This window comes from Equus quagga, chromosome 12 (assembly GCF_021613505.1).
Source record: "Equus quagga isolate Etosha38 chromosome 12, UCLA_HA_Equagga_1.0, whole genome shotgun sequence".
NCBI lineage: Eukaryota > Metazoa > Chordata > Mammalia > Perissodactyla > Equidae > Equus > Equus quagga.
In genome coordinates, this window is record NC_060278.1 from 9,593,640 (window position 1) to 9,620,939 (window position 27,300).

At 35.6% G+C, this 27,300-nt stretch overlaps 1 protein-coding gene across 11 annotated transcripts in view; it reads left to right on the forward strand.

The window, feature by feature from the left end:
• The window catches only part of ANKRD26 (ankyrin repeat domain containing 26), an 87,799-nt gene that overhangs the window by 47,306 nt on the left and 13,193 nt on the right, over window positions 1–27,300 (forward strand). For 7 of the 11 annotated variants that reach the window (XM_046679355.1, XM_046679358.1, XM_046679360.1 and 4 more), the window contains 12 exons: window positions 686–856; window positions 2,872–2,905; window positions 3,190–3,331; window positions 6,842–7,055; window positions 8,835–9,018; window positions 9,562–9,699; window positions 11,325–12,278; window positions 13,897–14,049; window positions 16,942–17,012; window positions 17,356–17,449; window positions 20,562–20,674; window positions 21,956–22,085. In XM_046679355.1, coding sequence (XP_046535311.1) covers window positions 686–856; window positions 2,872–2,905; window positions 3,190–3,331; window positions 6,842–7,055; window positions 8,835–9,018; window positions 9,562–9,699; window positions 11,325–12,278; window positions 13,897–14,049; window positions 16,942–17,012; window positions 17,356–17,449; window positions 20,562–20,674; window positions 21,956–22,085 — 2,398 coding nt within the window. Of the gene's footprint in view, window positions 1–685; window positions 857–2,871; window positions 2,906–3,189; window positions 3,332–6,841; window positions 7,056–8,834; window positions 9,019–9,561; window positions 9,700–11,324; window positions 12,279–13,896; window positions 14,050–16,941; window positions 17,013–17,355; window positions 17,450–18,309; window positions 20,263–20,561; window positions 20,675–21,955; window positions 22,086–27,300 lie in introns of those variants that run through there. The other 4 variants (XM_046679356.1, XM_046679364.1, XM_046679357.1 and 1 more) reach the window with 3 other exon arrangements.

Below are 27,300 nucleotides of genomic sequence, written 5' to 3' on the forward strand. Positions count from 1 at the left end.
ACATCTTATTCAGCATGATGCTGACGTCGCTCTGACATATGGATATTTTAAAAGTAAAATCCCCCCCAAGATATTTCCCTGATTTCTTCTTTCATGTTGTGTGTGCTTCATGCTATTTTAAAAATCATTTCAATTAAGCATTATTATATTTAAAAGCAAGACCAAAACTATAGCACAAATCTAATGATTTACTCCCACGTTTGAGTCCTTGCTTTTAGACAGTAGACTTGATTTTTAGTGTAGCATTCAGGGTTCTTCAGAATTTCTTTCCTGACTCATCTCTCACTACTTGCTTCCATGTATTTTATACTTTTCCTTTCAAAGTCCTAGGAAACACCTAGATGCCGTACATGTACCTAATCTTTGTGCTCACGTTCTAATCTCTGAGAAGAATGATTTTTTTCCCATTTCTTTTCCTGGCGACCTCGTGTGTTTTATCTCTTTTGTAAAGCTTTCCTTGTGCTCACTTACAATTTTTCACATGTCAACTATTAATAACTGTATCATAATTGTACATCCAACTTTGAAGCAGGAATGTGTATTTCCTTCCCTATGTACTTCATGATTGTTTTCTGAATTAATGAATAAATTAAGATGATGAGAATTAGAATTTATGAAAATTGTTTTTTATTGTTTATCAGTAGAATTATTAGAAAACATTGGCTTTTTTATGGATTTTTTCAAGTAGTGCTCCTGGCTTGCATATGAAGGAAGTAAAGAAAACTAAGGATGAAAAATGGACACCAAAAGAATCTGTGATTACCCCAATGTTTGAGAAGGCCGACTCGCTACCTGGAGGTCTACTACAAGTGAATGATGACAGCAGTTTAAGTGAAACAGATCAGGATGATGGGAGGTAAAATCTATAAACTCTTTATTTCTAGCAGAAAGCATATTACCACTGATTACTTTTTCTGGAAACAAAATAGCTTAGTGCAGTGTACAGGCCAAGGTAAGAGAATTCTCAACTACATCTAACAAACACTGCTGAAAGGTTAAGATGAGGACAAGCGAGTTTGACAAGGAGCAGTTTCAATAAACAGTTGCCCTTGAAGCCAGACTATAGTGAATAAGTGTAAACAACTCCTTAGAGAATATTTACTGTGAAAGACAATAGGGGACATGGGTGATAACTGAAGAAGAATGTGGAGTTCAATCAAGTTTTCTTTCTTTCTTTCTTTCTTTCTGTGAAGATGGGAGCTTTTAGAGTATGTTTGTATGCCGTTGGAAATGATCCAGTGGAGAATGACATGTTTATTAATTTAATTTTGCCTGCATTTCCAATATTAGAAAGCTTATTGATTGTATTACATTATCTTTGAAAGATGATAGTAAACTAATTGTCCATAGTACTTCTATTCACGTATAGCTTTACGGTAAGAACTTGTCCGTTCAGAATTCGTTCTGACGTGGAATATTCTCATATACAGGCACACCCCGTTTTATTGGGCTTCACTTTATTGTGCTTCACAAACATTGCATTTTTCACAAGACCCTCCACCAGCAAAAAGATTATGATTCTCTGAAGGCTCAGATGATAGCATATTTTAGCAATAAAGTATTTTTTAATTAAGGTATAGTCATTGTTTTTTTAGATACAGTGCTATTGTACACTTACTAGACTACAGTATAATGTAAACACAGCTTTCATATGCACTAGGAAACCAAAAAATTTGTGTGACTTGCTTTATTGTGATGTTCGCTTTATTGCGGTGGTCTGGAACCAAACCTGCAATATCTTCGAGGTGTGCCTGTAATTGAATATGCACATGATTACTTAAAAGTTATACTATTATACATAGATTTTTAAAAATTATATAGTCATAAGTAATGTAAACACTTAGGCCACATTGAATAGAATTTAATCATTCCTTGATGTTTCTAGGTATTATAATGCCTTTGACGGTATCATCATGAATAGCTGGGTTTTGTAAGGTACTCTAAAGTATCAGGTTTATGAACTTAATAGTCGTTACGTTCTGGGGAAAAGGGGAAGATTTCGAAATGTTTGTGTACACTAGAAAAATAAACTGTTAATCTATCACAGATGATTACTTTTGGATTATATAGTTCTAAATTACAAAAGCTGTGCTTCCTGTACCAACAGTGTTATGGATACATATTGTGTGCTCAGTAAGCATGTGTTGAATGCTTGAGTAAGCAGTTAAATGGATGAATGAATGCCTGTTGATGAATTTCTTTAGAAAAAACAAATCTTTAGTTTATTGTAAGTAGGTTTCCAATATTGCCTAGGTGTAAAGTCTTTTTATTTCAAAAATATGTGTAAGATTCAGAAATTATGATTTATAATTATAGCTAAAAATGGAGTAATAATATAGATTCATTTGCTATTATATACTTAGAAACACCAAAAAATAAATATTACTTTCCCAGCATATTGTGAAACACATGTTTTGAAGCCGGATTTCCTGAGTTTGAATTGTGGGTCTCCTATTGACCAGCTGTATGAGGGCTGGGCAAGTTACCTAGCCTTTCAGGATTATTAAAAAAGGATTTCCTTCATATAGGGACTTAGATAATACTTTCCAAATAGGTTTTAGTGCCAGTAAAAGCTTGCTTTTATTGAAAGTGACAACCAAAGACCCTGGTATATTTTTTTTTCCTATCAAATAATACAAGTAACATTATATTTTTGCTTTGACCGTCAGCTTAATCTAAATTTAATACTTTGTTAATATTATTAGTATATTTTCTTTGTCCCTTAATGTTACTCTTTCTATTTATTATGTAATCCCACTATGGAAAGTTAGTTACAATTGCGGAGATTTTATATTTAAAAAAACAGGTTTAGATATTCTTTGTATTTTAAGTATTTAATATTTGCCTGAGAAGAATTGTTTGTTTTCTTAGGCCTGCGAAGAAAACATCTAATGAAAAGAACAAGGTATTGTAACAAATAAATTATCAAAAATATTATTCTGTAGTAAAAAAATACATTATAAAAGGTATAGTGGAAAAAATAGAAAATCTTCCTTTGTTGTAATACATTTACTTTGAAAAGGTAATTTAGAGACATGAATTATTGATAAAAGGTGTCTTTGATAAAAATCAGTTGTTTTAAGAAGAATCTGTATTTGCTTTTATAAAAAGATATTTATCACCTCTGTACACTTAGTATATTTTATAAATATTTTTGGGACATTTTGAAATAGTATTATTTATTTGTAGGTCAAAAAGCAAATTAATTCTCTGGATGACCTTGCTGACTTAACTCAGTCATCTGAAACAGCCTCAGAGGATTGCGAGTTGCCATACTCCAATTATATGAATTCCATGTTGCTAATTGAACAACTTGGCGTGGATTGTAAAGGTAGGACCATTGTATGAAAATAAAGCCTTTTTATGTCCAGTAGTCTCCCCTTTATCTGTGAGGGATACATTTCAAGACCCCCATTAGATGCCTGAAACCACGGATAGTACTGACCCCTAGATATGCTATGATTTTTCCTACACATACATACCTATGATAAAATTTGCTTTATAAATTACGCATAGTAAGAGATGAACAGCAATAACTGCACATGTATCAAGTGTATGATTTAATAGTTTTGACATATGTATACACATATGACACCATCACCACAATTCAGAAGGTTAACATGTCCATCATCCCTAAAAGTCTCCTCATGCCCCTTTATATTCCCTTATTGAAAACTGCCAAATTGTTTTCTAAGTCATTGTACCCATTTTCCATTCCCATCAGCAACAGATGAGAGTTTCAATTCTTCCATATTTTCACACTTAGTATTGTCAGCTTCTTAAATCTTAGACCATTGTGATGAGTGTGTAGTATATATGTCATTATGGTTTCAATATGCATTTCCCTAATAATGAGCATCTTTTCACATGCTTATTTGCCATCTGTTTATCTTCTTTGAACTAACTGTTTAAATCTTTTGCCTTTTAAAACGTTAGGTTGTTTGTGTTCTTATTTGTTGAGTTTTGAGAATTCTTTATATATTCTAGATACAATTCCTTTTTCAGCTATATTTTTTTGCAAAAATTTTTTTCCTAGTCTGTTGCTTGTCTTTTCATTCTCTTAACAGTGTCTTTTGAAGAGCGGAAGTTTTCCCTTTTGATGAAGTTTAATTTATCCATTTGTTCTTCTATGGATTTTGCTTTTGGTGTTCATATCTAAGAAATCGTTGCCTACCACAAGGTCACAAAGATTTTCTTCTCTGCTTTCTTTTTTAGTTTGTTAATATAGTGAATAACATTACTTGATTTTTGAACGTTAAATTAACCCTGCTTTCCTGGGATAAACACCATTTGGTCATGACAAATTATCCTTTTAATGTATCGTTGGAATTGATTTGCTAATGTTTTATTTAGAATTTTTACCTCCATGCTCATGATGTAGTTTTCGTTCTTGTAATATCTTTGTCTGGTTTTAGTTTCAGGGTAATGCCAGCCTTATAGAATGAGTTGGGATGTATTTCTCCTCTTCACTTTTTTGGGAGAGTTTGTATAGAACTGGTGTTATTTCTTTCTAAAATGTTTGGTAGAATTCACTAGTGTAGCCATTTGGGCCTGGAATTTTCTTTATGGGAAGGTCTTTAACCAGAACGTTAGTTTCTGTTATAGATATAGGGCTACTTAGCTTCTCTGTTCTTTCTTGAGTGACCTTTGGTAATTTCTGTCTTTCAGGGAATTTACCCACTTCATCTGAGTTGTCAAATTTATTTACATAAAATTCCTAATGGTACTCTGTTACTCTTTTAATGTCTGTAGAATGTGTAGTAATGTCGCATTCCTCATGTCTGATATTGTTAATCTCTGCCTTCTCTCTTTTTTTCCTTATCAGGCTGGCTAGAGATTTGTCACTTTTATTGATCTCCTGAAAGCATTTGGTTTCATTGACTTTTCTCTATTTTCAGTTTTTTGTGTCGTTGATTTTGCTTTTGATGTTTATTACTTTCTTTTTCTCCTTACTTTGGTTTAATGTACTCTTCTTTTTCTAGTTTCTTAAGGTGAAAACCTTTCTTCTTTTCTAATGCAGACATTCAGTGCTATAAATGTCTATGTCAGCACTACTGTAGCAGCATTCCACAAATTCTGATATCTTTGTTTTCATTTTCATTCAGTTCAAAATACTTTTTAATTTCTCTTTTCACTGCCTCTTTGACCCAGGATTTATTTAGATTTGTGTTATTTAGTTTCCAAATATTTGAGTATTTTCCAGAGATATTTTTATTCTTGATTTCCAATTTGGTTGCTTTGAGGTCAGGGAACATACTTTGTATGACTTAACTCTTTTTTTGGCTTATTGGCTATGTGTCTTCTGTTTTGCTATTTTAGTGATTACTTTAGTGTTTATGACTTTAAGTTCTCACAGTTCACCTTCAAGTAATACTCTACCACATCATATGTAGTATAAGAAAATTGCAGTAGTTTACTTTCATTTCTTCTCTTCTAACCAGATCCTTCCTGGATCTATGGGATTATAGTTTTCATTAAGTTTAGAAGTTTTGGGCCACTTTTTCTTCAAATATTTTTTTCTGTCCCTTTCCCCCAGCTTTTTGGGGAATTGTATATTAGCCATTTGAAGTTTTCTCACAGTTCATGGATGTCAAACTTACTAACCTTTTATTTTGTAATAACTAATATGTATTTATTCCCCTCCAGTGTATTTTTCATCATTGACATCATAATCTGCATCTCTGTAAGTGCTGTTTGGTTTTTAAAAGAGGCTTCCATGCCTCTACATAGCTCTTTGAGCTTTGTTTGGGGATACAGTTAAGTTACTTATAAACAGTTTGATCCTTTCTGATGTTGCTGTTATGATGTGTTAGGTTCATCCAGAGCAGCGCTCAGCCTGTACCTGATTATTCCCCACTACTGAAGCACGAGGTTTCTGACTATTCAAGTCATTGGCGTGTGAATTATGAGTTTTTCCAGCCTGGCTAATGTGAATAGACACTATTCCTGGTGCCGTGTGAGCACCAGGCACTGTTTCATGCCTTTTCAGGTGGATTGTTCCCCTGGTCCCAGGGGTTTCCTCACCTGTGTGTACTGTGCACTACTCTGCTGAACACCCAGGGGCCCCTCTGCACATCTCCAGGGTTCTTCCTCTGTTCCACTATATACTCTCCAGTGTTCTGACCTGTGATCTCCACCTGCCTTGGTTTCACCAGACTCTCAGCTTCACCACCTCCACTCAGGGAGTCTGGTGGGCTCTACCTCAGTTCCTTCTCCCTGTATTGTGGCCTGGACATTCTCTCAAGGCAGTGAGGTGGGCATTTGTTAGGCTAACTTCAGTTGTTTTGGGGGATCACTGCCCTTCATTGCCTGAAGTCCTTTGTCTTGAAAATCATTTTTATGTATTTTGTCTGTTTGGCTTTTGCTTGTTTCGGGTAGGAAGGTAAATCACTACCTGTTACTCCATGTTGGCTAGAAGCAGATTGCAGTAGCCTTCGGCGCGTGCTGTAGACCGTCTAGAATGCGCTTCTTCCTCCTTTGATTCATTGCTTCCTGCTCATCCTTCATTTCTCAGTGTAGCCCTCTCTTCCTCAGGGAGGTCTTCCCTGGGCCCAGTCTAGATCAACTTCTGTTATGTGATCATAGAACTCTGTTTTCTTATAATATCTACCTGAATTTATAATTAACATTTGTCTTTCTCCTCTGCTAGACTTTAAGCTAAACAAGAGCCAGGGGTCTTGTCTGTTTGATCTGCAGAGCTTAGAGTAATGTCTTCCATGTTGCAGGTGCTCAATATACATTTGTTCGACATATGAATAAGAAAACGTGAAACTGCACAGTCCTTTATGCACAAAAAAAATACCCATATTTTATTTCTATTTTTGTTTTCTCCCTGATGCAGATTCTGTTAGCCTATTGAAAATCCAGAATGCAGTTCTTTCATATGAAAGATTAATAGAACTTAAAAAAAATCACTGTGAATTACTTACAGGAAAAATTAAAAAAATGGAAAATAAGGTTAGTGGACTACAAAAGGAGCTATCAGAAACGAAAGAAATGAAGTCACAGTTAGAGCATCAAAAAGTGGAATGGGAACGAGAAGTCTGCAGTTTGAGGTATTGAACATCTTCATTTTAAAGAAATATTTGAACTATTTACTTTTATACTACAGTAAATGTAGAAGTTTTGTAATTGCTAACTGACCTGGGATTTTACAGGGGAACAAATGTCTTTAGTATTGTGGAGTATGAAATTCTTAGAAATGATATAGGAAGTTCTTAACAGTGATACTTTAAGACCAAATGGGAGACCACTATATGGAAACCTCATTATTTATTTAGGAAATTAATTTTCAGTTTTTCATTTTTCTGTATTACAATTAATGCTGCAAGGAATGTCTTTTTTTCTTTTTTTCAAAGCCAATCTTCTTTTTTTCTTCTTCTTCTCCCTAAAATCCTCCAGTACATAGTTGTAGATTCTAGTCGTGAGTGCCTCTGGCTGTGCTATGTGGGACACCGCCTCAACATGGCCTGATGAGCGGTGCCGTGTCCTCTCCCAGGATCCGAACTGGCAAAACCCTGGGCCACCGAAGTGGAGCGCGTGAACTTAACCACTAGGCCATGGGGCCGGCCCCAGGAATATAAATCTTTTATATAAATCTATTTCTACGTTTCTTACTATTTACTTTTTGATTTTATTTTTTTTTCCTTTTTCTCCCCAAAGCCCACCGGTACATAGTTGTATATTCTTCGTTGTGGGTCCTTCTAGTTGTGGCATGTGGGACACTGCCTCACTGTGGTTTGATGAGCAGTGCCATGTCCGCGCCCAGGATTCGAACCAATGAAACACTGGGCCGCCTGCAGCAGAGCGTGCGAACTTAACCACTCGGCCATGGGGCCAGCCCCTTTACTATTTACTTTTAATAAATTCTTCAATATAGTATTATTTGGTTAAAGCATAAGAACTTTTAAATAGGTCTTTGATCCATATTTCTTACATCAGTCTCAAGAAAGTTTATAATAATTTTCATTCCCACCAGAGTATGAAATGAGCATTTTTCTCAAGACTAAAAAATTACAAAATGTATGCAGTTTTATTCTTCACATATGCATGGAATAAAAAGTAAGATGGAAGGTGATTACCAATTAGTTTATTCAAAATCTCTCTCATACGTAGATAAAATTAATTCAGAGGTCTGTGGTGAAAGCACATATTACTCTTAATTGTTTACTTAATATGGAGCCTGTCTTGTTCCAAAAGGGATTTTAAAATGATTTATAAAGTAGATAATAATCTACAAGATAAGTTGAAAGTGTTGCAAGAGAAGAAACGTAGAAAGTGAGGGGCCCCAGATAGCAGCCTCCCTTGCCTAGTCCTGGGTGACAGGATCCTGCAGATGGTTGTTGTCTAGACATCTGCTGTTGTGTCTTACACTGTAAGTCACTTTTAGTCAGTATTACTTCACTGTGATATTTTGTGAACTTGGAATTTTCATTCTAGTGAATTTATGAACTTGTTTATAAACAATGAGTTCTCTTTTCAATTAGTAACTAATCTGTCCTAATAGAGTGCTAATTATGACTGTGGAAAAAAGTAATTTTCAACTCTAACTTTACTGAATAATTTCAAAATTCCTTTCCTACAATATTTACCAGAGTGACTGTTGACTAAAACTAAGCAGCAGAATGTTTTTTCATTGCCACCTTTCAAGTATATATATCTTTTGAAAGAGATTTAAGTAAGAAATTAAAAACATGAGGTTTAGAAAGGAAAAAAATTTGAGAAGATAGAAATTTCATTAGGATAATAAACCAACATATGTAGAACCCGATCATAAAATGAATTTTTCTTTTTCCAAACAAAATGAATTTTAAGATAAGCATATTTAACTGCAGATTTACCTTAAAACAAGAAGAAGAGAAGAGAAGAACTGCTGATAAGTTATATGAAAAAATTAGGGAGCAATTAAGAAGAAAAGAAGAACAATATAGTCAAGAAGTTGAAATGAAACAACAGCTTGAACTCACTCTTAGAACACTAGACATGGAATTGAGGACTGTGAGAAATAATCTGAATCAGGTAAGTTAATCTAGGTAAGAAATGCATATTTCTAACATTGTTTCATTACTATTACTTGTAATAGCTCTGGTTTCATGTATATATGGGTTTAAAACAAACCAAAAATGTTATCGCATCCTAAATATGAGCTGTGACATTTATAGCTAACATTATTAACTTATTGCAATTCTTGGCACCTAAGAGATGCTCTGTATGTGTTTTCTGTATGAAGGAATGGAAGGTAAATTGAGCCTAATCATTAACATAAATGTTAATTTTAGCTTTTTTATGTTAAAATACAGGCTAAATTGCCTTAAGACTGTGATGAAACTAGTAAATGTTTGTAAAGAAATTTTATTTCACGATACTATGTCTACCTGTAATTTTGCTCTATGATGAATTGAGCTATCATTTAAATTAAAATTTGAGTTATTCATGAGGGATAAAGTCCTTTCATATTAAAAGAGCTACTTCCTTTTAACATTTTTTTTTTGAGTTTCTACTCTTAACCTTTGATTCTTTTTAGTAGTAGGAAACCAAAAGCCTAATGAAATGTGTCTCTAGGTTGTGGAAGAGCGAAATGACACTCAGAGGCAACTTTCTCGAGAACAGAATGCCAGAATATTACAAGATGGAATTCTGACCAACCACCTTTGCAAACAAAAGGAGATAGAAATGGCTCATAAGAAATTGAACACTGAGGTATTTTCTTTAGTCGTTTTCACATATGTGTATTTATCCTTTTTTGTGTGTATATATTTAAAAAACCAACGCTATACATCATGGAAAGTATAGAGGACTTTTAAAGCATAGATACAGTCATGCATCACTTAATGATGGGGGTATGTTCTGAGAAATGCATTGTTAGGCAATTTCGTTGTTGTGCAAACATCATAGAGTGTACGTATACAAACCTAGATGCTGTAGCCTGCTACACACCTAGGCTATATGGTACTAATCTTCTGGAACCACCATTGTATAAGCAGTACATTGTTGAACAAATGTTGTTATGTGGTGCATGACTATATATATTTTGGGGGGGGGGGGGTGGCATTTTTTGTCCATTGGAAAAAGTAATATTCTTAATTCAAATCCGTTTGTCTGTAATAGTCAAGTAGTGATATTTCCAATGGCCTCATCCAAAGGAGAGGCTTTTAATATTTTTCATAGGAATTAATGAGCTTTCCATAATCTCAAAACTATTGGTATTAACAACTATTGCTATTAACAGATGTTCCAGTTTTGGGCAGTGATTTCACCGCCTTGATATATTAATAGAGAGGTTTATCACTTCCACTGATGGTAAAGAGAAACAGTGTAGCCAGTTTAGAGACCATGTTTTGGATGTTATTCTTCTATTTTTGAGAAAAGTAACAATTTGCTCCAAATTGTATCCTATTTCAGGACAAGGAACTTTTGAAAACAATAATATGCTAAATTAGTGATAATTTATGGATGAATATTTTATTCCTAGTGAAACAGTTCAGTGTATTTTCCCCCTATTTTGCAGTTATTGCTATTTTAAACATTATGAAGAGGAAATAAAAGTTATTGCAGCAGCAAATAGTCTCATGATTTTCTGAGAAGAACTCTATAAGTTTGACTTTATTTACCGTTACTGTTTTGAAATATAAGGCTTCTTTCGTATGTATCTGTTTCCAGTAAAGAAGTAGCTGTGGTTTGTCACAAGAGCACTAGTAGTAGAGTCAGAAGCCCTGGGGAAATCAGCTTGCTCGTATTCCAGAACTGTGACAACTCAACAAGTTCGGTGATGGATATAGAGATGCTTAGTATAACACCTAGATGTATGACTTGTCAGTAGATGGAATTTTTATGACTGACTATAAAAATGTTAGAAAAGTAGATTATCTGTGGAATATTCTCAAGGAAAAGGACTTTAGGAGATTTCATCTGTCCAAATGTATGCAGAGCTGAGGCTCCTACTCTGGGGCAGGTGGATAGGTTAGATGTCAGACTGCAAACTCAAGTTTTAATGTAGTCAGATTTATCAGTCTTTTATTTATGCCTCTGAGTTTGTTGTAGTTCAGAGAAAGGCCTTTCCCATTCTGAGATTCTTAAAAATTCTCTCATGGTTTCTTTTTTACTTTCGTGGACTCATTGTCTTCAATTAAATTTTGGAACTTTGGGGAATTTATGCTTGTATAATGTTTGAGGTTTGGATCCAACTTTATCTTTTTCCAGTTGGATATCCACTTCTGGCAACCTTTTTATTGTATAAACTTATAGATGATTCTTTAATTTCAGAGGAAATCATGATTTGTCATTTTATTGAACACTAAGCTACAGGTCTCCTTTGTTTTACTTAGGTTTCTGATAGTCATGACAAAGAAGATCTGTCACATAAAAACCACATGTTGCAGGATGAAATTGCCATTCTAAGACTGGAAATAGACACAGTAAAAAATCAGAACAAGGAAAAGGAAAAGAAATATTTTGAGGACATTGAAAGAGTAAAAGAAAAGAATGATGATCTTCAAAAGACAATAAAACTGAATGAGGAAACATTAGCGAAAACAATATTTCAATATAATGGACAGCTTAATGTTCTAACAGCTGAGAATACAGTGCTAAACTCTAAACTGGAGAATGAAAGACAAAACAAAGAAAGACTGGAAACAGAAGTTGAATCATACCGTTCTAGACTGGCTACTGCTGTCCACGATCATGATCAAAGTCAGACATCAAAAAGAGACCTAGAGATTGCTTTCCAGAGAGCAAGAGATGAGTGGTTTCGCTTACAGGACAAAATGAATTTTGATATATCTAATCTGAAAGATAGTAATGAGATTCTTTCTCAACAACTTTCTAAAGCTGAAAGTAAAGTCAATAACCTAGAAATTGAGCTCCATCAAACAAGAGATGTTCTCAGAGAGAAGACTTTGGTTTTAGAAGGTGTACAAAGAGACCTCAGCCAAACACAGTGTCAAAAGAAGGAAATTGAACACATGTATCAGAGTGAACAAGGTAGAGTGAATAAATACATCGGGAAGCAGGAATCCTTAGAGGAGAGATTGGCTCAACTACAGAGTGAAAATATGTTGCTTCGACAGCAACTGGATGATGCTCACAACAAAGCTGATAGTAAAGAAAAGACAGTAATTAATATCCAAGACCGGTTTCAGGATATTGTAACAAAACTTCAAGCCAAAAGTGAAAAACAAGGTCTTATGCTGGAAGAAAGAAATAAGGAGTTAATGGATGAATGTAATCATTTAAAAGAAAGAATGTATCAGTATGAAAATGAGAAAGCAGAAAGAGAAGTAAGTATCCAGAAAGATCAATATTTTTCAAGGTTTCTGAAAGAAAATTCGAAGTAATATTTGATTATAGCTAAATGTGGAATCTAGTTGAATCTAAAAATATATAGACTATAAATGAGCTTAAAAGCATACCTTGTATCCAGCAAACAAAAATTAGACTAGAGACTTACTTTACTTTGAGTAAAGACATTGTGTCACCTATGAAATTTTAAGAGGTTAAATTATGAATTGTTAATAGGTACAGACTGATATTAATAATTTAGTCTCATACTGCTAAAACAATAATTTTAATCTTTGTCACCACATTTTAATACCATGATGAAGCAGATGAATGAAATGCTCATAACTAAAATGAGTATTTCGAAATTGATTCCATTAAGTGGATTACCTTGACAGTTAATTCCAGATTTCCCAGGTGAATTGAAGTGTAGGTGCTGTAGCTCAGTAGCTTTTTATACATTTTTAGTTGGTAGAATTTTATTATTTTTTGAGGAAGATTAGCCCTGAGCTAACATCTGCCACCAATCCTCCTCTTTTTGCTGAGGAAGACTGGCCCTGAGCTAACATCTGTGCCCATCTTCCTCTACTTTATATGTGGGATGCCTGCCACAGCATGGCTTGCCAAGCAGTGCCATGTCCACACCTGGGATCCAAACCAGCAAGCCCCTGGCCATCAAAGCAGAATGTGCAAACTTAACTGCTGTGCCACTGGGCTGGCCCCCAGTAGAATTTTATTTTTACTGATGTCAATTTGAATTAAATTTGGAAATATTTCAGTCTCAAATCAAATATCCTATGGCCTCTGTACTCTTTAAAGGCATCTGCTTTTAATTAAATCATAATTTGGGACAAATGTGGTGAGTTTTAGCAAAACTATATTTGATTTAATCTTCCCACTGCTAGTTATAATTTACTTTGAACGTTTTCACAAATAATTGGCTCATAATTGTCATTTCACGGCTCAGTTACTATCATTTGGACCTCAGTTTGTCCAACACAGAGAGTTGCAGCTCTCCATCATTTATTAATCTGGCATTGGATCTCCATTTCCAGACTGGCAAGGGGCGGCAGGATTCACGTGTGGCGGGAGTGGGGTTGAGTAGGGAGAGAGTTGTAGGCACTGAGGTCAGGGAGGGAGGGGGAGGCCAGGTTACCTAGAGCCTCGAAGCCCATCGGAAGGACTTCCCTTTTATTCTGAGATGGGAATCGTGGGAAGAGTTTGCGCAGAGGATGGAGTATGTGAGGAACTCTGAAGTTCATGTAGGCCTCTGATAAAGAAGAGGGAAACTGTTCCACAGTGTAGAATTGACCACCCCTAGTCCCACTATATCTTCATGTCTTTTTGAGATTTTCAGTAGGTAGTAAATCTTTGCAAATGCCCCCGGGGAATGGATAGTGGGGCTGAATCCATTGCCTAAGTAACAATGCTTATGAGGCAGGAGGATAACACCTTCTGTGTCTTTGACTGATTTCAGTGAACAGGAAGTGTACATATGAGGAAAAGAAGGTGAGTTGACATATGTGATACTTTTCAGAGTATATATGTTAGTGTTATATGGTATAACATAATTTCCTAATAAGATGATTTATAAAATCAGTAACAGGAATGTCTTCTTAGGTAGTTGTGAGACAACTTCAACAAGAACTGGCTGACACCCTGAAAAAGCAGTCTATGTCGGAGGCTTCTCTGGAGGTTACATCACGATATCGTATTAGTTTAGAAGATGAGACACAGGATTTAAAGAAGAAATTAGGTCAAATAAGAAGTCAAGTATGTATGAAATTTAACATGTCAGCAATTCACCTAGAGCTGGTTAAATAGCATAGTGTTTTAGGGTACTAATTTTCGTGGGCAGCTTTCTTTTGTATTTTCATTATAATTAATTTATTATAATTTTATTATCTTTATAATGCACTTGTTTCTTAAACTCTGACTTTCATTCTGCCATTTGTATTATATATTTTTTATTACAATATTTAACCTTAGGAAAATGTGAGAATTATGCATCATTCTTCATAGAAGTTGAGAGACTTTTTTTTCCTACTAAACAGTATTTTTTTACTGTTATCTATCATCGTGATGAGGCAAGCCAGATAAAATCAGATGTTTAATGAAATGTTCCAGAAAATTGCCTTATTTTTCATCTTCACTTTTGTGAATGAATATGAATCTGTGTGTATTTATTTCATGGATTTCAGATAACTTGTGCAGAAAGGTCATTAACAAGCCAGTTGAAGTTAGGCTTTTCCTTCATTTTCTTTTCATTTTAGATATATTGTAAAAGCATGAAAATATTCAAGTCATGTATAGTATGTACACTCAAAATAGAGAATTAAGAAAATTATCTAGATCCTGCCATTGGATTTTTTCTAAAACTTTGAGATATAATTCGTATATAATTCACCCATTTAAAATGTATAATTCAGTATCTGTTAGTATATTCGGAGAGTTGTACAACTGTTACTGCAGTTAATTTTAGAACATTTTCATCACTCCAAAAAGAAACCCCACATCCCTTAGCTGTCACCCTCAGTTCCCCATCTCTCCCAGCCCCACGCAACTACTCTCTGTCTTTATAGATCTACCTCTGCTGGATATTTCATATCAGTGGAATCACACACTATGTGGTCCTTTGTGACTAGCTTCTTTCACTTAACATAACATTTTCAAAGTTTGTGTTATATGATGAATCAGTACTTCCATTTCTTTTTGTTGTCAAACAATACTCCATTGTGTGGCTAAACTTATTATCCATTCGTTAGATGATGGCCCTTTGGGTTGTTTCTACTTTTTGGCTGTTAATGCTGCTGTGAACATTCGTTTACAAGTTATTGTGTGGATATATGTTTTATTTCCCTGACACTGGATTTTATCCTCTGAGTTACTTGGGCTGATTTCACTGTCTCTCAGCCTTTGCTTGTGCTGTCCTTTCTGTCTTTGCAGTTTCTATTCTTCTTGTCTAATCGTACAATGTTCAGACCTGGCTCACAGTCTTTGATTCTCTGTGAAGCCTTCTCTGACTGTTCTAACTCTCGCTGACCTTACTCTCTTCAGCACTTGTCCTCTAGTCTGTGCAGAACAATTTAGCCCTTAATTTTACATTGTTTTATTTTGTTCATGAGAGAGAATCTTGTCTTTCTAAGTATAAATTTCTCTAAGGGGAAATAAGATTTGATATGCGTGACACTTGTCCTTGTATAAATTGAAAATATTTTAGCTTATAGTTGTTAGGATAAAATTAAGTATTTCATACCATACCAATAATTTCTTCTTAGAAACATTGATATAAAATAAAGCTTTTATTCTAAATGAATTTTAAGCAGTTTAATATAAAATTGAAAGTACTTAATCTAGTAGAGGAGAATTGTTCAATCATTTTTTTTCCCCTCGCTATGAAAAAAAGTCTAGATTTGCCTTCCTTCATGATGCAGCCAGACCTGGGATTTACACGCTTATAGCACTTTGCCAACTGTAAAGCTCTGGGGACAGCTTCTCTGATACACCAGACCACATAGCCTTGATCTGCTCGTCAGCGTACTTGCTGAGGCAGCCCAGCATAAACAGTCGGTGGGGGTGAATTGACTCGGAAACTTTGATTTAGCAATAGAATCCGTTCTTTCCACGTCAGTGGCTGTGCCCTGACTCTGACGGTCGTGTCGTTGTGTCCTACTCAATCCAGGAGGTGCTATCTGCCCTGGAGCCCCTCATCACTGCCCACTGGGTGACACAAAGAGGAAGTTAGTTATAAGTTATTATAAGCGGAAAAGGTACTGTTGGCCAGTGGAATTGGTGAAAGTTTTTGGAAGTCCTGAGGGTATGCTGTGGGCCTCATGCTCCCCATTTGCTGCCACTTTCAGTGATGGGAAGAATGATTTCATGTATCTTCAATAGAAGACCACTTCCATTGGCCTGCCATCTGCAAAAATGTCAAGTTTTATTAGAACATAAAATGCAGCAAGAATAATAATGCTAATTGCGAACACTTAGAGCTGACTATGTGCTACGTACTCTTCTAAGTACATAGATTCCCTAATTTAATCTTCCCAACATCCCAGTGAGGTAGATATTATTATTATCTCCATTTTACAGATGAAGAGACTGAGACAGAAAATGTAAGTAATTTGCTGAAGTTCACACAGCTAACAACTGGTGGAGCTGGGATTCAGACCCAGGCATCCTGGCTCCTATATAAATACTACCCCTCAAACTATTCCAGGAAACACCTGGTTGTCACTGAAAGCAGCGTGTTAACTTTTACAGTCACAGGACTAGCCATGCCCATTCACATATGTGAATATTTAAAATTATAGTTGATGTGCTTGGAATACATATATAACTGTTTATCATAAGGTAATTTCTTCTTTCCTCATTTGACCAACATATAAATTTGTGTATTTATCTGATAAAATATAATTTAAAATCATGAATAATGTGTTTTAGTACTAGAGGAGAGGTCGGTAAGCTTTTCTGTAAAGGGCCAGAGAGTACATATTTTAGGCTTTGTGGCCATAAGGTCTCTCCTGTATGGCACAAAAGCAGCCATAAATAACATGCAGATGAAAGGGGGTTGCTGGGTTCCAATAAAACTTTATACACATAGGTGATGGCAGATTTGTACTAGATTATCAGTAGTTTTTTTCTTTATTTTTTTCTTTATTTTAGTTGCAAGAAGCACAGGATCGACATATAGAGGCTGTAAGATGCGCTGAGAAGACACAAGATCACGTGCAAAAGTACAACTGAAAGCAGCACAGAAAATAACTTGAGTATTTCTAGAGCAGATAAGCAGTGTTGTATGAGAGTTATACCTGTTAGGATAATAAAATGCATCAGTGTTAAGCTGGATAAAAATTTCAGCTTCAAACTACTTTGAAATGCATAGTGTTTGCACATTATCTCTAAATTTTGCACATTATCCACAAACACAACTAGAACAATGGCACAATTGCCAAATCATCTACTTTCCAAATCTTTAAGAATTTATGTAATTGTATCTTCATAATGTTTGTTCAGAAATTATGTGGTATTTTTTAAAATCTATGTGTGAGAATAATTATATAAAAATATACGTTTTAGGCTTGAAATTGAAAATGCCAAGTTAAAAGTTACAATCAAAAAGCAAATGGGCAAAATTGAACAGCTTCAGAAAAACCTGTTAGGTACAAGTACGGTAAGTCGATCTCTTAATTTCTATCATACTGAAAAGGAATTTTTATTTCACTGGTAGTAATATATAAGAATATTTTGGACAATATGAAAAATATCATTGATAAAAATATTTATTGCATTTATATTGATACTTCTTGCTACTAGTAGTATAATTCCTCTTTATAGAGGAAGTTGACTGAATTCATAAAATTAGTGATTTTTCAGTAAGATTTTAATTGAAAAGATTGTGATAGTCTAAATGCAGTATTCTGTATATACCACATTTTGTTTATCCATTCATCTGTAGGTGAATATTTGGGTTTTTCCACCTTTTGGCCATTGTTAATAATGCTGGTATGAACATTGGTGTACAAATAACTGAGTCCTGGCTGCGATTTTTTAATATGTTTAAAAATTCCCAGAAATTTTGAAATTCTGGAACTCTGAATTTCTCTCATAATCTAAACCCTTCAGTGAGATTTTGAGAATGAATTACTTTTAATGTTGTAATTTGTTCTCTTCATCAAGAATGAATACTAGGTCATTATGCAAGCATTTTTCTGAAAGGAATGTATTTTTCTCTTTGTTGGATTTTAAAAAAGAAGAGATACCAATGAAAAAATAGAAATGGCTACTCAATTAGGGCCTTGCATAGTAACATAGTACTTCTGGCATTGCAAGCTCAGAAACTAGTTTTTTCCCACTCACTTCAGTTAATCAAAGATTTACTTGGGTTGGACAAAGATTGGATTGGAGAAAATCCAGTCTCAGAAAAGATTGACGTATAATGCAGGATTCCAATTTTTTGAAATATAGTGAAAATTATATAGCTATTTCTCAAGCAGAACCGTATTCTCCTGCCATTCCTACTCTCCTTTGCAGGAGAGGCTGCCTGTGATTTAAGATCGGAAGATTGCATGGTGGACCCTAAGTTGGAACGATGAGGTAGCTGCACCTACCTCAGTTTCTCTCAGTTACAATAGCTAGATTCTTGAGATTTCATTATACAGATATACCTATCGAGGGAACTCGAACATTCTGTTGACTGGTCTTCTTTGTGCTGAAGAAACATTGAAAATTATTTTTTTTTAGACTTCATATAAAGTAGTCACAGTGTATTAGCATACTTTTCATATAAGTGACATGACAATATATTGGTAAAGTCTTCCGTGAATGAGAGTGCCAGGAGTTGTCCCCTTACAGTGTCATGCAGAAATTTATTAAGGTATCAAAACTTGAAAAATTTATAAGAATACCCAAAACTGACTAAGCTTATTCAAAAATAATGAGGAATGTTATGTAGATTTCTATAGAAATGAGTTAGGATTGCAACGTAGAATTATTAGCCACTTTAAGGTCTATCCTGTGAATCAAAAATGTAATGAGACAGCTTTCAGTCATCTCAATCAATAGCTCTAACTTCTCTAGAAGGTTCTCATCTCGTGAAACCCCAGGCCAGAGACTACCTGGGTTAAGGTATCTCATCAACACAAGTTTGAGGTGAAGAATCCGGATTGGGAAGGAGAGACAGCACTAGCTGACTCCAGCCTCCAAACAGTACAGTTGAGTGTGCATCTGAAACGAACTTAGAAGGAGACTTCCATGAAGTCAAGTCTCTATAGAATAGGAAATTATTCAAAAGAAAACAAAGCAAACAATCGATAATCTGACCCTTGTGAAGAACTTTTGCATTATAAAAGAAAAACACGACAAAGTATGCTGGTCAACGTCCTAAGGGTAAGGGTGCCCCCTCAAGATTAGGAAATAACACTACACTCAAAGTAACACGGATAAGCATCAATATCAAATGTACAAGATTAGCTGTCTATGAAGGTAATCCACACCAAGTAATGGTTTAAGAGTGTGAGGCTGAGGATATTGTCTATGAGGGATAGAAGGAAGAAAGACAAGTGCAGATGACCTCAGTAAAGGGGTCAAGCCTGGAACTGTAGATTAGGGAATCTGATTTGAAGCCTTGAAATTTAAGGAACTCAGAGGATTTGAAAAGAGGACTAGAGAGGGTCCAGGTCGGAGCATTGGGGGGCGCTGTCACTTAGAAATGCAGTGGGGCTAGAGGAGCAGAGGGAGGGTGTGGTCATTGTTAGTAGTTGCTGCTGAGAAGTAAAGCAGGATGAGAACTAAAGAAAAGGTCCTTGATGATCCACAAAAAAGTTTTAGTGGAATTATAGGATTGAAAGTCAGATTTTAGTGTAAAAGAAGAGAATAAATGATGAAAAGATGAATCCTGTGGATGAGACCATGCATTAAAGAATGTTAGAGTCCCCTGGAAGGGAAAAAAACAGGATGATAGAAAAAGCTACATACAAGACTCAAGCAACAGTTAACGTTTTTATCTAATATAGAGAAGACTTAAGCGTTGTTTAAAGAGAAAAGTGGTTAATAGAAAAAAAGAAATTGAAACCTATGGAAGAATGCTTACAGAGAATGTCACATGATCATCAAAAATGTAATGGGGACTGCATAGGAATTTTTCAAAGATTATCTTAGTAAGATGTGATTTAGTGAAACCTGGAATATCTTGAACTATTGATGAAAATGTTTCTAGGACATTTTAGAAACTAAAATGTAAATATAGCCACTCTTTAAAAAAAATTCACTAACACTTAGTATTTTATGTATAAAAGCTTCTGTTTTTAACAAATAAATTATGGCAATTTAAATTTCAGAAAAAATAATTGATGAAAATGTAAAATCGATTTAAGCTGTTTTAGGAAAAGTCATTATTGGGGCCGGCCCGGTGGCACAGCGGTTAAGTTCGCACGTTCTGCTTCTCGGCGGCCCAGGGTTTGCTGGTTCGGATCCCGGGTGGGGACACAGCACTGCTTGGACTCCATGCTGTGATAGGCGTCCCACATATAAGGTAGAGGAAGATGGGCACGGATATTAGCGCAGGGCCAGTCTTCCTCAGCAAAAAGAGGAGGATTGGCAGTAGTTAGCTCAGGTCTAATCTTCCTCAAAAAAAAAAGTCATTATTTTTGAAATCTGTCCTTATTGACATCAGGTAAACCTATCTAAACACATATTACTCATGAAATCATGAGAAATATTTTTAAGAAATAAGAATGAGTCTCTAGATTTTTAAAAATAATTTTCTTTAAAAATTCTTTTCAAAGTCTGAGGATGAAAAGGAACAACTAAAGAAATTTATGGAGTTAAAACAATCTCTGGAATATAGTTTGGATCAAGAAATGAAGAAAAATAGTGAATTAGAAAAAGAGATTACTGGGTAAGATTTTAATATTTCAGATCATTTCAACCATTAATTAATTGATGTAACTGTAATTTTACTTTATTAAAACCTAAATACAAATTCATTTTATATCTACATTTTCATAGTTAAACAAATGTCTATTTAAAAATTTACTTCAGAAACTTGCAGCACAATCTGAAACTTTTGAATGCCAGAATATTGTACTTACCCTTTAATGATTCCTAAACAAGAACGTCAATACCTTTTGCATGTAATGTCAGCCGCACTCTTCATTGTCTACCTTGAATTTTTATTTCTGCAGGATATCATTGCTTTCTTTGATAATCTTTCCTTTTTTTAGTAGTGTTCTTCCCACAGCATTCAAATATTTTAATATCAAAAAATCTGTACCATTGTTTAATAGCAGCAAAAATTATCTTGATTTCGCTTATATTTTCTTTCTGCTTTTTTTAGTTATAAAATGTCATACATACAAAAATAAGTATATGACTTGAAGAATAAAAAGAGTAACCATGTTTTTATCACTCAGATAAGAAGTGAAATATTTTCCAATGTCTGTGAAGCCCCTACATGGCTTCCTTTCTGTTTATTTGCTGAGTATCTATGTTTGCTCTGTGATTCTAATCAAAATGTTCCTCTGTCTTTCTCTACATTGTTTGCACCCCTTTTATTTTGTTAATATTGTGCAAGCCAAGATCTCTAGATCTCTTCCTAAAACATCTTGAGGAGACTGTGACACATTCTCTCTCTGCTAGTTTCCTTTCTTCTGGAAGCTCTGCCTGTTTCCTTTTTCCCTCAACTCAGACTTCAAAGATTTTTTTTTTCCTTTTCTGTTTTGAATGATCTCCTTGATGTTTTTTTGTGTGTACTTTCTTTTCTTCTTGTAGACTGTGGTCAGTAGGTACCAAAATGTATTTTTGAGTCTTCACAACATTCATGTATAAATATGCTTTTCTTCTTCACCTTGAATACTCATCTCTGGTTTATAACTAATATTTAGTAATATGTTAATAGTAATATTAACATACTAAAACTGGTTAAATAACTTATTTAGCAAACTCTATATAGTTACAATATCAGTCTTTTATCATATATGTCATAAAAATTTTATTAATATTATTTACCTAAGATTATCATTTAGTATGCTTTTAAACAATATTAGATTGGAATGAATGTGAGAGGATCATAATTTTTACATTTGTTTATTTTATATGATAAAGCATAATATCTGTTCAAATAATTATTAAATATTTACTCTTAAGGAACTTGACTTACTCATTCTGTACATTTCTGCAGAGTTAAGAAACTCTTAAAAGTGACAAGAAGGAAGTTAAATGACTATGAAAATGGAGAGCTTAGTTTCCAGGGAGATTTAAAAACCAACCAAATTGAAATGGATATTCAGATGAATATGCTAAAACATAAGGTAATTTTTAATCAATCTTGGGGATTACTTAATTTGGGGAATTAATTTAAAATCACTTAATTTGGGGAAGTATATCACAATGCTTTGAACAGTGAAGTACACATTTTTCTATTAATTTTATAGACTTGACACCAATGAACAATTTTTTTCTGTACCATTTTTCTATAAAAAGGGCATGCTGTTGACTCCCTGCATCTTGAACCTGGCTAGTCATCCAAAGCCAAGCAGCACACCATTACACAACGTGAAAGCACTAGCACCAAATCAGGGTTTTTTTTGGTAACAGCTTTATTGAATATAATGAGCATATCATGCAGTTCACTCATTTAAAGTGTACAATTTAGTGGTTTTTAGAATATTCAAGAGTTATGCAGTCGTCACCCCAATCCAGTGTAGAACGCTGTCATCACCCTAAAAAGAGACCCTGTACCCTTCAGCCATCACCTGTGCCAGTTTCCCCTTCACCACTCAGCCCTAGGGAACGACCACTCTACTCTCTGTCTCTGTAGATTTGCCTATTCTGGATATTTCATATCAGTGAAATCACACAACATTTGATCCTTCATGTCTGCCTTCTTTCATTTAGCATAATGTTTTAGAAGGACATCTATTTTATAACATGTATCAGTACTTCATTTCTTTTTATTGCTGAATAATATTCCATTCTGTGGGCCAGCCCCAGTGGCCTAGTGGTTAAGTTTGCAGTCTCCCCTTCGGCAGCCTGGGTTTAGTTCCCAGGGGAAGACCTACACCGCTTGTCTGTCAGTGGCCATGCTGTGGTGGTGGCTCATCTATAAAAAGAGGAAGATTGGCAGCCAGTGTTGGCTCATGTTGAATCTTGCAAAAATAAGAGTGAAAAAGAAAAAAAACTCCATTGTATGGATATACCATATTTTATTTATCCATTCATCAGTTGTTGGACCTTTGGGTTGTATCAACTTTTTGGCTATTGTTAATAATGCTACTATTAATGTCCAAGTTTTTGTGTGAACATATGTTTTCATTTCTCTTGGGATTACACTTATGAATGAAATTGCTGGCTGGTATGGTAACTCTGAATTTAACCTTTGGAGGAACTGCCAGACTGTTTTCCAAAGTGGCTGTACCATTTTACATTTTCATCCACAGTGTGTAAGGGTTCCAATTTCTGCACATTCTTGCTAACATTTGTCACTACCTGTCATTACCTGTCTTTTTGATTATAGCCATTCTAGTGGGTGTGAAGTGACATCTCATTGTGGTTTTGATTTGCATTTTTCTGATAACTAATGATGTTGAACGTCTTTTCATGTGCTTATTATCCATTCTTTGAAGAGCTGTCTATTCAATTCCTTTGCCCATTTTTAAATTGGATTGTAAAAATTCTTTAGATATCCTAGACACAAATCCTTTGTTGGGATTTGTATAGGATATAGGATTTTCAAATATATTTTCTTTTATTCAGTAGCTTGCCTTTTACTTTCTTGGTGGTGTCCTTTGACACAGAAGTTCTTAATTTTGATGAAGTACAAGTTAATCTATTTTTGCCTTTTGGTGTCATATCTAAGAAACAATTGCCAAATCCAGTCATGAAGATAATACACCTATGTTTTCCTCTTAGAGTTTTAGCTGTTATACTTTGAGTTAATTTTTATGCATGGTATGAGGTAGAGGTCTAATTTTATTCTTTTGCATGTGAATATCCAGTTGTGCCACTTCCATTTGTTAAAAAGACTATTCTTGTTCCATGTAATTGTTTGGCACCCTTGTTGAAAACCAGTTGGCCTAAATGTGAGGGTTTATTTTTGAATTCTCAGTTTTAATTCATTGTCTAAATGTCTATTCTCATGCCAGTATCAAATCAAATTTTTAAAAAGTCAGTAGTAGAATGGCTTTAACTCTACTCCTGTGGAGATTTTTTGCTTCTTGAAGGAGGCTGTGGCCAGCTTATGTGTTATTGACTCCATAACATGATAGGAAGTAGGCTTACAAAAATAAAGTCCATTCCTTTTATTTTCTGCATTCAAACTTTCAGTCTCTCACCCAGTGCCTCCCACTTTATCCCCATTTCTGTCATCTCTTGATCACAAGATCTGCTGACTCAGTCTATTATCTACTTCATTATGTTTAACTTACTATAATTCATAGACTCATCCATAAATTTCACCATCTAGGAAGGAGAAAATTAAGTTGGGGCTGTCAGCTTTCCTCTTGGGAAATCTCGCTAATCCATCATCTTGCAATTCACAATAGATCGTCTTTTGACCTGGTCCTTGTGTATAGCACTGGTGCTGAACCTGTTCTTGGCACAGATCCTACATCCTCAGAAACCAGTTCCCTGTATTTGTCTTCTTTTACTTATGTAGAAAGAGATGCATGACTGTACTTTATAGCTCGATGCATGACTAATGGAGTAAATATTTCATCCCATCCAAAGAAAAATTTTCAAGAGTACAAGCTATTGAAAATCAGGCAGTATTCGGTTGATTTATCAGAGACAAATAATAGGCAGATTAGTAATTTGAATGTCAAAGTCAGTTTGTATGATATGGAAAAGCATTGTACGACATAAAGATGAGATAGTCTTACCTTCCCATACAAACAAGCTTGAAGGAAGGTAAAGGAGAAATTGTATTTAAAGTACATAGTGCCAAAGGACGCTACATTTGTTTTACTACTGAAAAGATTAAAAATGATTCCATGTTTTCTTTATTTCCTCACTGAGGAAAAGAAAATGAAGATTGAGTACTAGATTGATTAATAAATACTCAAAGCTGCCTATCTCTTATAGAATTCCAGTTACTTAAAAACAGGTGAAAGATCTGATTTTGGTTATTTAACTATTTCCAGTTGTTTTTCAACTATTCTGCTTCATATCGTATGTCTTCTTGCTTACCAGTCCTCCTCATCCCCAGACTTAAGGGAAAGTTCTAAAGAGGCATACCTCTTTCTAAAGAGGGAACCCAGAAAAACCTCCTCCTTGATGGTTCTTTGGTCTTTCTTCTAGTTGTCTGCTTCTTCTCATTAGCAGTGTTTGTCATTAATAAATTAATCTCAACATTTATTAGATCCCACTTCACAGGAGACTAATTTCTACTGTATAAGTTAGGTTTCTTAATTTCTTTTTTTATCCACTTTTCTGTTGATCTCTTTTCTGCTAACAAACTCCCCAAAGTTTAGTGGCTTAAATAAACAACAATTTATTTTGTTCGTAAATCTATAGTTAGGGAAAGAGTGGCCAGGACAGCTTGTGTCTGTTTGCCTCAGCTTCAGCTGGGGCAACTGGAGGGCTGGGGGCTGGAATCAGTTGAAGGTTTGCTCACTCACGTGTCTGCTTGTTGATGCTGGCCATCGGCTGGAGCTTTCGCTGAGGCAGGCAGCCAGAACACCTACACTGGAACAGCTAGGCTCTCTTTGTGGCCTGAGCTTCCTCAGAACATGGGGGCTGGGTTCCCAGGATAAGCAGCCTGAGAGACAGAGGCAGGCAGAAGTTGTATTTCATTTGCTAACCTAGCCCTGGAATTCACACAGCATCACTTTCACTGTATTCTGCTCAGTAGGAGCAACTCATTAAGGTTGGCCCATATTCTACCTTTTTAACAGAAGGAATATTTAAAAACTTGCAGACACATTTAAAAGCGAGCATTTACCCACTGACCACAATTCTTTATATTCCTCTCATATGAATAATACACTCATCTCTACCCAGTATCCCCCACGAGACTCGATTATATGGCATCAGGCTCGAGTCCAAGGTCTTACCGTCTTAATCGGATACAGATAGGGATGAGGTGCCGGGGCTGTGGTTTCTGGAGTATAGCCCCTTGAGTACAATTCCTCGCAATATGAAGACTTGAGAACTGAAGAGACAAGTTATCTGCCACCCACACACCCAGCTTTCTGCCAAACTGCTGAAGACTCTTCCCTTCAGAAACGGAAAATGGGAGCACACTGGCCACAGCAATTCTGAAGGACAGCCTGATCCGTGCTGCCAGTTCTTTGATTCGGACTTAGCCCTAGCCCCAGGAAGGCTTCTCCAGGGCCTTTTGCTGTGCCCTCCGGGCTCTTTGTTCTGTCCTTTTCATAGGAATTCACCTGTGTTTGCAGCTAAGTGGTTTTCTCAGCCTGCTTCCTCCCTGCAGAACTTCTCAGACACAAAGGTCTCACCGTGTACTCCCTTGGTCTTGTCTGGTCACAACTCGCAAGCAGTGTTTCTGCTACTACAATTCTCTTAAAAACTTTGCATTTCCTGTGAATTTTATTGGAGTTAATGCATTAGAAAAACCACACTCACGCATCTTTCTGAGATAAGTGTTTCACCTTGGGCTTCCTGTACATCTGTTATAGGGAAATGCCTTTAAAATGTAAAATTCTTACACTCTTATGATCCTTAAAGGAATTTGAGGCACCACCTTCCATCTTTCCAAGGTCTTAACAAAGGGTCTTACAGGCCTGGCTTCCTCCTTAGACCCTGTTTTCCTGGCAGCACCCTGGATTTGATCTCAGCCCCAAAGCCGTTTCTCTACTTTAGCACTATTTGACAATTGGGCATGTGGGGAGGCCGTAAATGGGGAACAGATGTTTGAACCTGTAAGTCCTGGTTCATTTATATTTAATAGTCTTTCTTTAGCTCAGCTGTCTCATGAATTTTGCTTTCAGCTGCTTCATAACAAGAGTCCCTTTCCTCCAGGGTTCGGTGTCATTTTCTTCACTTGCCTGGAAGCCCTTGCTGTCGGCCTCTTCAAGAGGTAGCAGGCTTCCACTCAGAGTCTCTTGGGGGCCCTTTTGGTTTCATTCTTACTCTTCTCTGCGTCCTTTCAGAGTCCACCTGCCTCCTGGTTCAAAGGCACTTCTACTGTTTTAGTGATTTTTTTTTAGTGACAGCACCCCATTTTTAATATCGGTATCTGTGCCAGTTGTTTATTGCTGCATAGTAACCCACCTCAAAACCTAGTGGCTCAAAGTAGCATTTATTTTATTATTTTCTCTTTTGTGAGGAAGATTGCCACTGAGCTAACATCTGTGCCTATCTTCCTCTATTTTATGTGGGACGCCACCACAGCATGGCTTGATGAGCGGTGCTGAGTCCACGCCTGGGATCCAAACCTGTGAACCCCAGGCCGCCAAAGCGGAGCACTCAAACTTAACCACTGTGCCACCAGGCCAGCCAAAAATAACTTTTATTTTATTCACAAATCTGCAGTTTAGGCAAGGCTCAGTGAGGCCAGGTCATTTC